Source organism: Brienomyrus brachyistius, chromosome 13 (genome assembly GCF_023856365.1).
Source record: "Brienomyrus brachyistius isolate T26 chromosome 13, BBRACH_0.4, whole genome shotgun sequence".
Lineage (NCBI taxonomy): Eukaryota > Metazoa > Chordata > Actinopteri > Osteoglossiformes > Mormyridae > Brienomyrus > Brienomyrus brachyistius.
Window position 1 is genome coordinate 21,605,256 of NC_064545.1, and position 12,971 is coordinate 21,618,226.

A 12,971-nucleotide genomic window follows, 5' to 3' on the forward strand; every position below is an offset into this window, starting at 1 on the left:
GCGTCTCCACACTGCAATTTTCAGATCTTTCCATAGATGTTCGACAGGATTGGAGGCCATTTAAGAATATTCTTACCTGCGAGTGAGGCTGAGCTTTCTGACACTGGGCAGTATGTTTCGCTCCAGGACGCCTTGGTCGTCTTGCGACTTCTTTGTGTCCTGCACAGATCCAAGGTTCCCCGGGCCAGATGCAGCAAAGCGGCCCCCCAACAAACCCGAGTCCCCTCCATGTGACACAGTAGGTACAGTGTGGTGGTCTTTTCTTTTAAAGCTTCATTTTTCATCTGTAAACAAAGAGCTGATATGAATGGCCAAAAGACTCCAGATTTGTCTCATCAGTCCAAAGAATTTCTCCCAGAAAAACTGGGGCTTGTCAACATGCATTTTGCTGAATTTGACTCTGGCTTTTTTATGTTTTTCTGTCAATAGTGGAGCCCCCCTTCTTCCATGGAGCGCATTGTTAAAAATTTGACGGATGGTGCGATCAGAAAGTGACGTAGCTTCACCTTGGAGCTTCGCTTGAATGGTTTGTATGGTTGAATGGTACGCAGTAGCAAGTGCTCTTTCCCTTTAAATAGGCTGAATGAAAAGATTGAAGGCACCTGTGATATTAATTGAGGTTAAACACTTAGTTTGAAACACAACTATAATGCACGGATAAATAGTCTCTGTGGGGATACCAACAAATCTGTCCATACCATTTTAGCATATCTTTGTAAAATAACCAACAAATCATTTCTTTTCACAGTTTTATTGGTTTACCTCTATCACACACCAAAGGCATGCAGGTATACATTAGACAAAAGTGATGAATTTTAAAGCAGTTAAAGAGGAATGAAACATTGTTTCAATGAGCTGTAAGGGTACCAACAAATTTGTCCAGGTCTATGCGTAATACATATGTATACATACATAAAAATATCCAAAGACTATACCGTCACTTACAAAGTAAGCAACCTAGAACCTTCCGCTGTATATTTCCTGAGCAGCTGGCAGCCACTGTGGAACCTGCCCTTTAGAGTGAAGTACCACTTCCTGTGATCTAGTGCTGACTGTGCCCAGGGCATGCGTTATCAGAGAATGTGTCCTTCTCCTGCAGATTAAGGGGGCCAGGGATGGGGGTGCTCGTCAAACACACCTCTGCACTTCTGCAGGCAAAGTGGCGGGTGCCCGACTGGCCGGGACATCAGGCACCGCGCACTAAAGCACAGCTAGAAAGTGACCCTGGGAGTTAACAGCTCAATACCTTAATGTGTCAGTAACAAGACATTTCAGACACAGTTCTAAGGCATCGAATTCAGGTCCCCTTTATCATGAAATGTCCTTCCAGAATCATCACTAAGCTGAAGAAGCCCATTCCTACTTGAAAATACCAGAGTGTCAATTGTCTATTTGAGAACTTAAAAAAAAAAAAAACTCATGGATCAATTCTGGTTGGACATAGTTTATTTTCATATAGCCAAAGCTGTACAAGTTCTATAAATACTTTTACACTGAAATATTTACACCCAGTGGCCCCCTATCCCCCTCCCGAAAAAAAAATCATTACAGCAGCAGAAATCAGACAACCAAACACAGGTCACAGATAATTTTAAATAATCTCCTATAATAAATATCATTCAGCAGGTCCCTACCAAACTGTTCTGAAGCTTCTTGGCCTCTAGTCAGTTACTTGTAGTAGCAATATTTACAAATGTTTCTCTTTAAGACATATCTAACACAAACCTTTCCACTATTAAACATACTGAAGAAGTATACGCATTATCAATGGGTGAAAAATCCAAAATGCAAACCCAAACAAAAACACATAATCCATCCAGGGGTTGAAAGAGGCAAAAGAAACTTCAGCACTCAAACAAACAACAATGAATACCAAGGAGAAATGTATACAGCTATTCCTCTTTTATAATTTTTTTTTACATTCACAAATCAGTCATTTATACATACAACTTGTATACATACAGCTTGGATTTTGCTATTAAACCAAAATGTAGTGCACATTCCCAACCTCAATCTGATTACACCTTGACCCAGGGCATGACACAAGTGAAACAAGCAAATCAATGCGGTTGACAGTTATGGGAATGTCAATCTACACCATTTTGTTTTTGACATAAGATCGTTGTAACATGCAATCCAACACATTTAACCACACACAAATAAATTACAAATCGTACAGCAAAGTATTTTCCTCTCTCTCTCTCACACACACACACACACACACAAAAACAGAAACACAAACACAAAAGAAACAACAACAAAGCTCAATGAGTCAATTTCGTCATCACATAACATCACGGGGGAATCTGGATTGCATATCTATCCTCTGTGAGCTACATGTTAGCCGACCGTAAAATTTTTCTAGAAATGTTTTAACGGTACTAAAGCATGCGACCACTGCGCTTTGAAACATTTCAGGGTTTGAGGCTGAGCAGTTTATAACACCATTTAGTATAACAGTTATACAGCACTCTGGGTGTAATGTGACACCATATTATTACATTACGTATAACATTACATTAAGCAGGAATTAGTCTTAAACATCCTGAAATACTGTGATCTAGACTGCTTACAAGCCATAAACTATGATCGTCTGATTTTTCACATTACAGCTTTGTTTTACTTCGATTTTTTTTTTTGCCCTACAAAAGACAAATAACTTCAGCTTTGCCGTTTTTATCTAAATCGGAAGAAAAACAAAGAGGAGGGGAAAAAAAATAAGCACATTCCACGATTTGCTTAAAAAGGAAGGAATCAAACGGAAGCCAAGACAAGAAAGGAGACCATGCGTAATGTGGTAACGGGTGCCCCCTGGTGGAGACGAAGACGTAATGCGGATTAGCTGGGCAGCGGCCTAGGTGACACAGCCCTAGGCTTGCCTTCCACCTCTTTGCCCTGGACGGCAGCCATGTAGGAAAAGAGACACAGGACGGAGTAGCAGATCTGGTGTGCCTGAGAGGGAGACACATCACAGCACAACTGAGGCTTTGGGAATTACAGTAACCAGGTGACACCGGTGGTGGAGTGCTGCCCTCTGGAGGCCCACATAGGAATAGCAGACATTAAATACTATGATGACTACTGTAGCTTGACTGTACCAAAAACGTATGAGAATCCCGATTAAAGGTGTGAGAGATCAGAAGAAATATATACGACTGATGTGCTCCAGCCCTCCACTACAACCAGGATCAAGAGGCATCCTGGTCAGGATATGGCTATGACAGCATATATAGCATGGTTTACACAGAATTCAATATGTGGAAAGGGAGATATTTTACAAATGGCACAGAGAATGCAGTATGTCAGCTCATACATAAAGGAGAGACGTATCAGGAGCAAAGGTGGAGTGCAGGAGGGAAAGGTCACTCACCATTGGAGTCTTGTACTTGTGGATCACCACTTCCTTAGTTTCAGGAACTACAACCGGACGTGCAAGAAACAAAACACAGAATTCAACACATGTAGGAAGGCAGACGAACCGAATTACAGCTGGAATAAAAGGGATGCATGCGTCAGTTCAGAAAGTCCATTGTCATGGAAACTAGACCCCATAAATGGCTGAAAATGAGAAATCGGCATGAGGAAGCAGCCACAATCTACTCCCTGTGAATAAAGATGATTCAAGATTACTTCAAACACAAAGACAATCGCTGTCACATTAAACACTGCATGCTACGTGACTTAATATCGATCCTCCTTTCGATTTGCAAAAAATTTGCTGAATTTGTTATTACAACTTTATTTGTAGATTTCTAGAAAAATCACCCATGCAAAGGACCTTTGGACTTGGCTGTAAAAGGCGCTATATAAAAGTAAACTGAACTAAATCGAAAAGTTGGGAAAACATTCCCAACAAAAAGCAGCGATTGGCATCCCATTTAGGACGAGCATATATATATATATATATATATATATATATAATATTATGGTCATTAGCTCAAACTATTGTCTTTTTGCAGTGTTGTCAATAACATAAGAGTAAAACAGAATTCACCAATCACTGCTTTTTGTTTTCAACTGTACTTTTCATACTGTCCCAGCTCCTTTAGTAGTAATTATAAATTTATAGATTACTTAGCGGCAGCTAGAAATTGCTAAATATACAAGTTCTGACACAGCTATTGCAGGTTTTAACACCAATTCGTATTTCTGGCCGACAGGGACACATGCATTTAGAGATTGCAGGGAGGTGATGCCCACACAGCAGCCTACAGAGTGCTTATATTTAGCACTGGGAAAACTGCTGCCATCTTTGTCCAATCTTTTTTTGGTCATGCTGCTGTGTTACTTTGTACCTTTAAAAAAACATTATGACACTTATACCAGCTTATACCAGCGTACTCACACACAAACACCCATACATGTGAACATATAGAAAAATTGTCAAATATATATATATATAAAAAAATTAATAATTACTTCCAGAAAACATGAGGAAAGAATCCACAAAGCAACCAGCAGATAAAGTGTTTTGCCGATTAAAAAAAATGTACAGGCAGTGTTTTATCATACATACATATAAAAGTGGAGAAAGGTACCAAAGTGACTAAGTATACGTGTTTTGTGTTTTGTCCATTAGTATGAATGCTGAACGTTACTCAACAGTAATTCAATAAATAGTAATTAGTCAAAGGGATAAATGAAGACTGGGCCGCAGCTCTGCATAGGCCAAGCAGGTATAGAAAAATGGATGGATAGATGGACGGACGGGTGGAGGATGGACATTTTTACAAACCATGGACCAGTAGGTCACTGAAGACACAGAAGATGCCAGGAACAAGTAGCTAAACGTTAATTTAAAAAAACGGTCAACTGTAAAAACAAGGTACAGCTAAAAGCTAACCTTAAAATATTATCGTTGAATTAGCTCTAATCTAGATATCGGGGATCTGTTTGACACATGATTGGGGTGGGGGGAGGTGTTGGGGAGGCAAGAGGAAAAGTAAAAATTTAGCAGTAGAGAAACAGGAAGGCAAGAAAGAAAGGTGGAACAAATAGGTAGATTAAGATGACAGAACTTTACCTGCTGGAGAATGAAGGTTTTCATAGCAGCAAAGGTGAGGGGACGGATTTAAGAAGCACAGTGACAAAGCAGTAACTCAAACCCGCATTGGGGTGGGGGGGGGATGTGGGGTGGTAGAGGGGAGGGGGCACATCTGCTGGCTTTTTTTCACTGATTCTTTTTGAAGGGCATTTCCTGAGTATTAAACCACCCGGCTAAAGAGACACCCTCTGTCACTGCCCATGAGACACGTCTATCAGTGCATGTGTGTCCTGTGCCGGAGATACAAAGTCATTTCTTTACTTGTGTAACAGGGCCCTCTATGGCCAATCTTCAGCAAAGTCCTCATCTAGGCATTTGACTTTTGATAGATGCAGCCATCAGACGAAGACAACGATAACAGTCAGATCATACATTTAAGCGCTCACAACCTGTGCTGAATCAACAACAACCTCTACCCAGCCTTAACCATATGTAATAACACTACAGCAAACATATACCCCAAAAAAGAAAACAAACAAAGCAAGCAAACTTTGAATCAGAATGCGTTAAACAAACAAGCAAACAAACAAAATAAGCAAAATACACAGTGGTGGCATTAACTGAATTCTGGTTGTTAACACACATAAAAGCCAATCATTTCTGTGATGCAAAATATTTAGAATATGACAAATATATGCAGTGAAAAATTTCTGTTACAGTAATCGAAATAAATACTGAACCACTTCCTTGGCACCTTCAAATGAATTCCCCAGTTGCACATAATCAAATCGCCGATGTCAATGTTGCAAAGCGCACCTAAAGCGTTCTGGGCATCAGCTGCACTTGTGCCATCACCATTCGACAAGTGCCACAGATCTGAGTTACTGCCATGTCGCATACCGGTCGAGTATCAAAATGATGTAATTACCAAATTCCTCCAGGACAAAGACTCCTTTGACAGTATTGCACTTTTTAATGTGATTCAGCTCTATGAAAACCTAAAGGAGAAAGAGAAGAAAAACAACAAATTGACGAACATTAGTAAGTTTGTCAACAACAGTAATGAAACCACAAAAATGTGCAACCTACCCAAAATGTAAAAGGCCATACGCAGGAACAACAGCGCAATACTACAAAGAGAACACCGCAGCCGACCAACTCCACAAAAAAAAAAAAAAACATTAAAATAAGACAGAATTTCATGACAGTAGTCTCCACCCAGGACTTTGTCATAGGTAATTGCTAAAAGGAGAGAGCAGCTCGATTAATTCCAAATCGGGGCCAATCGAGGACATCAAAAATGTGGCTGCCAGAAATTCTACTAGAGAAACGAATAGAGAAACAAAAATTCTACCAGATAAAAAAGCAGAAATGTAAATAAAACTTAAGTGTATGATTTATTGTATATACATATACACACACAGACACACACAAACACACATTCTCATAAAAAAAAAAAAAGAAAAATTAAACTTGCTACTAAAAATTGGAGATTTGATATGTACCTTCCGCTCCTTGCAGGTGGAGTAGGCATGGGAGAGAAATGGGTTCGATTAATAGAATAATAGACACAAGAGGACAGACACCAACGGGCCATGAATGCAGTGCTGTTACAGACATCAGACTCCGTTGAGGCAGGACATATTCCTAATGGTCCATACAGGAGGACTAACAGAGGATCATAAGACGACACTGTGCACTTCATAAAGCAAACGTGCTGTCATTCCCTGATTTACATCCACCTGCATGTCCCCCACCATGCGTCCTCCGCCAGCAATGAGGGCCAGCACCCACTACAGCACCAACAGGACCAGTCCCATCCGGACCCATTGCATTTGGACCAGTCCACTGGCCACCAAAGGGCAGAAAAGCAATCTGATATCAGCGATTCTGAACTTGATAACCATGTCAATTCTGAATATCAGAAAGATGTGTTGCAGGTCACACCATATAACAAATATTACAAATATTGTTTTAAAAACTACGCACCCGATCTTACCTTTTCACCCCAAGAGATACATTCGTCTACTAAAATCATCACTACAAATTCACGATGAATAGATTAACGAAAAATCTCTCTCTCACACACACACACACACACACACACACACACGTTGATCTTCCTACCTAAATGGGGACTATCCATTCATTTCTAAGGGATAAACCCTTATCCCAATCACGACACCCTTAACCTCTACCCAGCCCTAACCTTAACCCTATGTAAACAAACAAAATACAATATTTTTGGCATTTTTACTTTTCTTGATTGCATTCACAAACTTTGTGAACCTGAGGTTATCCAATTGAGGACCTGAGAAAATGTCACAAAAAGTAAGCAAAGAAGTTTCAGGTTTTACCGCACTTCAGGGACATTTTGGACCTTAACTGTGATCTATGCAAACCCACCCACACACACACACACACACACACACACACACACACACACTGCAAATGAAAATAAGTTCAGAACAATAGCTACAGTAGTGTGCATTATTCACACACATAGTTCAAATGAATCACTGCATCTTCAAAAACATGGTATGTCTAGCAAATCAAACAAAATATTTCTCCTAAGGTGCTCTCAAACCCATTCTTAATGCTTTTATGAGAAGTATTTCTGGCTTTCAAGGAATCACTGTTGCATTATAAATGGCAACTTATTTATTACATGAAAATATATCCCTGTTCTGAAAGTTGTTCCAATTTCATCTGCTAATTAGTTTTGGTCACTTAGAGGAGCAGATTTGCACATTGACACCAGGATGCACATGCGGCAGAGATCAGAGGACGGCGCCCCCTACCTGGCTGTGCATGAACTTGAGGTTGATGCCCTCCAGTGTGACCTGAAGCAGTCCACCTTCTCCTGTTTTCATGTCCTGGACGGGGAACTCCCCGCCTAACTCTGGACCTGATGACAGGACAAACCGCGTTAGGAACCGGTCCCTGAATGAACTCCCTGAACATTACATTCCTAAACACTGAACACAGTAGTTTGTTCATCTGTGGGTACATGCTGATTAACAGACCCTTAAGCGGTACAACTGCAGATTCAGTTCTAGCAGATTTGGCTCAAGCCATAAGCAAACTAAATGGTTGCTAAACGCCCAATGCTCAGCATATTTAATTCATATTTAATTACTTTTGATTATTTTGTAATTTGTATCGTAATTTGTATTTTTAAAAATATATATACTTTGTTAATTTGTAACAAAATACATCATGTGACACATCCTGTTTTTTGAGTGTAAAACCAAGTGAGAAATTCACACATTATGATAATTAATATAATAAAAATCGCTGGGTTGCCTCCTCATGCATATACACACACACACACACACACACACACACACACACACCAGCACCCCTGTCAGCCATCGCGACTACTTCTGTGGGAAACACTGGGTATTAATTAAGGGTGTAACAGAGACTGAAACCATGATACAGAAGTTCCCCATCTGGTATCGCGGTTCTGTCTTCTGGACAGAAGCAGAATACCCCCTCCTCACCAACCCCAACCCACTGCTGTAGGTACAGCCTTTTGAGCTCTCATTATGTCACTAATGTTACAAGACTCATTATTCATTTTACCCTTAACATTATAACAAATGTAAATCCATCCATTTTCCAAACCGCTTATCCTACTGGGTCGCGGGGGGTCCGGAGCCTATCCCGGAAGCAATGGGCACGAGGCAGGGAACAACCCAGGATGGGGGGCCAGCCCATCGCAGGGCACGTTCACACACCATTCACTCACACATGCACTCCTACGGGCAATTTAGCACGTCCAATTAGCCTCAGCATGTTTTTGGACTGTGGGGGGAAACCGGAGTACCCGGAGGAAACCCCATGACGACATGGGGAGAACATGCAAACTCCACACCCCAGGTGGAGACTCGAACTCGGGTCTCAGAGGTGTGACGCAACAGTGCTGACCACCGCACCACCATGCCGCCCCCAAATGTAAATCACAAACCTATTATTCTTTTTAAAAAGTTAGGGCAAGCTGTATATTTTGTAACTATTCCACACTACTAGGGCTGTTATGGTACAGGAACTTGTCGTGTATCATCACTATATTACGTGTATTTTGTTGCGCCCATTGTTCCTGGGATAGGCTCAGGTCCGTGAACATTCTGTTTCTGAACATTGAGAGATGTTCTTGTACTCTTCAAGAACAATGAGCATCTCTGCCATACGCCTCATGACAGACATAAAATCCATCATGGTATTGGGTGCAGGTAAACCAGTCAGTGACCAGCAGTGCACAGCGTTACAGCCTGGGCTCCGTTTCCCCCAACCGCCAACTTAGCGTCCGCGTCAGTGTTAACGTTCAGCTTCTGTGGTGTCCAGCATTGCTCCGTGTGAGACCTCACCTGGCTTAATGCTCTGTTGCCGGGCAGCGGCACGTTCCATGCTGTCCTTAACGCAGTAGTACAGCTCGCGGCACTGTGGACAGAAGAGAGTTTGCTACACTTGCAGTAATAACAGGCCCAGGTTTTACATTTTGTTACGTTTTTTTGAGAAACATTTCTAAGGGTCAGCCAATCTCTGGGGCTATTTGGGGGAATGAAGACATTGTTCTGTCAATTAAGAGACTGAACCATCTTCAAGTCTAAGGACCTTAGACATTGCTGTACATTTCAGTCTAACAAAGCAGGACAGAGCAAGCAGTCAGGAAGTATTGAATCAAATCTAGCAAAAAGGTTTCACATTTCGGAATATAAGGCCCGTTGTGCAATAAACAAAAATAAAACAATCCTCTACTGTTTAGCTGCTAATGCCTTATGGCCTACATCAATGGTCAACAACCAGTAAATAGCAATTAACAAGTCGATCGCGAAGACAGTTCTAGTCCATTGCGATACTTCCAGCCCCTCCACTTGGTAAAACATACTGAGGGGGGGCCGCCCCCACAAATCAGCATAATATCGTAATATCGGGACCCCCTCGGTTGGCTATATACACCGAGGGGGACCCCCCCATCTCCTCAGTCCACAAAATATTCCGTCACGATTCAATAGCTTGCAAGTATTTTGTATTTTGTTTGCAAACGCAGTTGTCACTAACAAATGTTGCCGACCAAATTTTGGCCTGCAAGAAGCAGACTATGGTTCTTGAAAGCTACTAACGGCAAAAATGGACGGACTAACCTTCTTGGTGTAGAACTTGTTGAGCTGTGTTTCTTGGCCGTTGCGTCTCCAGAGACACAGGACTTTAGTCTTGGGGCAATACGTCATGTTGATGAGTTTTTCGTACCACCATCGTTCGTACACTGTGCCGATGTTGCTACGGAGGACGATGCAGTCATCGCACACCTGGAACAGACCATCTCTGTCTGACTCAGTGGAACCATTCAAGAGCTTATTCAATTCAAACTGAGACACTAACTATCCAGACTTACGAAAAAAAATATCCGAGGCACATAGAGTTTATGGAAGCGCTAATGCAAAAATGCTACATACACCCGAGTAATTTTATACTTTGCCATTTCATTTATTTTCTTTAGTATGTACTACAAGTTTAATTTTGTTGTTTTTTTTTTTTTTTATTCTTGTGTTTTTTTTGGAAAGGATTACTTGCATTACTCAAAATCTCTGAGTACAAGCAAGGACACTCAAGATATTTTTCACTGAGATAAGTGTTTTCCCAAGTTGAGTGAAGAAAAAAAAAATGCACACCAACTCAAAGTAAAAAGAACAATGAAATAACACAAAAGTAGCAATATCAAACGAATAAATGTAGTTGAATTTTTCATACCTCCATGAAGAATATGTCTCCTGTGGTATCTGTCCCAGCATGCACTACAAACGTTTGTTTCTTGATGTGACGACTGCCGCTGGGCTTGATTGACAGCTCCCGTCCATTCTGGAACATAGCCATCAAAGCAGATGTCAGCATTACTCTGTTCCATTATCAGCAATTCCCTTTAGTTCTGTTAACTCTACTATTGCCAGGAGTTTGTTTGGCTGCGATTCATGTTCCAAACACATGTTTGAAGAGTATAACTGATATCATACAGTGGCAATTACTGTCCATTGATAAGATTTTAATATTGATAGACTGAATTATAATTCAGTATAAATGATATACAGCGTCTTGATCACTAGGTTAGCAACGATCCCTCTTGACGATGACTGAATTCAGGGTGAACCAGAAGATTACTGGCTCAAGTACTAAAAAGGACTCCATTTAATTCTGTCAACCATGATACTCAGCTATGCTTAGGAAAAGCCCAGCTATATAAACCAGTATGACTACATAGCTTCCTAATTAATTAAATTAAAATCAACAAAATATCAAGGCTGCCCCCTGGTTTCATACCACGGAAGCCTTTCGTTAAGTGTAGTACAAAGTTGACTTTTGGCATAATTTCCATTCCCCCAAGCTTAAGGACCCATTGCTGTTCTACATTCTTACCAGGTCAGCAAGCTGGTCCAAAATCTCATTGATCTCCTGGCTGTAGGTCAGACCGATGTGACTCTTCCCCATCAGACGTCTCACTTTCTTCCTGATGTCATTCTTATTTACCTGCAACAACATTGATCACAATAAAACACATACATGTAAAGACACTTTACATACTCAGATTTACAAATTACCTACTGGTGGGGAGGGGGAAGAATATTTAGAAAACCAATACTGCAGTGTCAGTTTAGCATGGAATGTAACTTTGTGGAAGAACAAATTACCATAAAAGGTTAAGTCGCTTCCTGCAATCACCAAGTGGAACCCATTACAAGTGCTCCTTAACTTACGATGGGATTATGGTCCGATGAACTCATCGTAAGTGGGAAAATATTACAAGTCAAATACAAATATGATACGATAAGTGAATAACTACTGTCACAGAATAAGTAAATAAATAATCACTGCAACAAACTACATACCAGTAACTGAGAAGTAAATAAATACAAGTTAATTTTGGTCAAAAAGGGAAAAAAAAACATTGTTAAACATTGTATGAGATGTTTACACTCGTGATTACTACAGAGACTGTAAGCATGGATGCTACCCTTGGCCAGTATCAGTACAAAGTTTCGTATAGCATGTCGCTAATTCAGGAAAAGATCAAAATTCAACGTTGGCAACTGAATGTGCATCGCTATCGCGCCATCGTAAAGTCAAAATATCGCAAGTCAAACCATCGTAAAGCAACTGTACGTAATATATTAAGGTCAGACCACAGTATATAATCTGACTTCTCTGCATGATGACCAGAGTTGGGTAATTCAGGTCCAGAGAGTAAAAGTCCAGACCGGCATTTTGTTTCAACCAACCAGTTGAGTCCTCTGTGATAGTGACTCTTTATGGTCAACTGGTTGGTTGAAACAAAATCTTGGTCTGGACTTTTACTCTCTCGACCTGAAATACCCAACTGTGATGATGACATATCTATGGCATGTTAACAGGGTGTTAATAAGTCTACATCCCCGGGCAGTCAACACAGATACAATCCGGTATCACAGGCAAAAATAACACCGAGTCACGCCAGAATTTGCAGATGAGTGCAAACAAAAAGCTTTGGCAGGAATATCTGATTTGCTGAGACGGACCTTCATCATGAGCATGTATGCTATCATGTTGTGCAGGAGGGTGGCCAGCAGCCGGTCCTCGTCATCCTCCAGTCGCTTGCGGTCATGCTCACCCAGTGACAGGTATCTGTAGGGGCAGTAGCAGTCAGGGAACAGCTGCAGAATCACACTCATCATCCTGCTCACTTACTGGGGAACACTCACCTGTCAATCATCTCCTGCGGGCCCTGATCCATGCCCATCCCTTCCCTCTCCAGCATGACTGCATCCAGGAAGGCATCCTCCCAGAACTGCACCTGGTCCCACAGTGTGGAGCGATCTTTGCCTGCATATACACGTGCACATAAACAGTAGAGATGCACAATATACCGGTTAGCATATCGGTATCGACTGATGTTCATTAGAAATCAAGACAGACATCGGTATCAGTCCGATAATGGAGATGATTGCATTGA

The 12,971-nt window shown here is 41.1% G+C and overlaps 1 protein-coding gene across 1 annotated transcript in view; it reads right to left on the reverse strand.

Annotated features, from left to right (window-relative positions):
- Positions 1 to 1,428: 1,428 nt before the first annotated feature.
- The window catches only part of LOC125705950 (MAP kinase-activating death domain protein-like), a 53,773-nt gene continuing 42,230 nt past the window's right edge, over positions 1,429 to 12,971 (reverse strand). The window contains 10 exon segments of the mRNA XM_048972338.1: positions 1,429 to 2,952; positions 3,371 to 3,417; positions 5,913 to 5,982; positions 7,786 to 7,892; positions 9,358 to 9,430; positions 10,135 to 10,299; positions 10,742 to 10,849; positions 11,402 to 11,512; positions 12,538 to 12,643; positions 12,721 to 12,841. Of these exon segments, the coding sequence (XP_048828295.1) occupies positions 2,839 to 2,952; positions 3,371 to 3,417; positions 5,913 to 5,982; positions 7,786 to 7,892; positions 9,358 to 9,430; positions 10,135 to 10,299; positions 10,742 to 10,849; positions 11,402 to 11,512; positions 12,538 to 12,643; positions 12,721 to 12,841 (1,022 nt within the window). The 3' untranslated portion in view covers positions 1,429 to 2,838.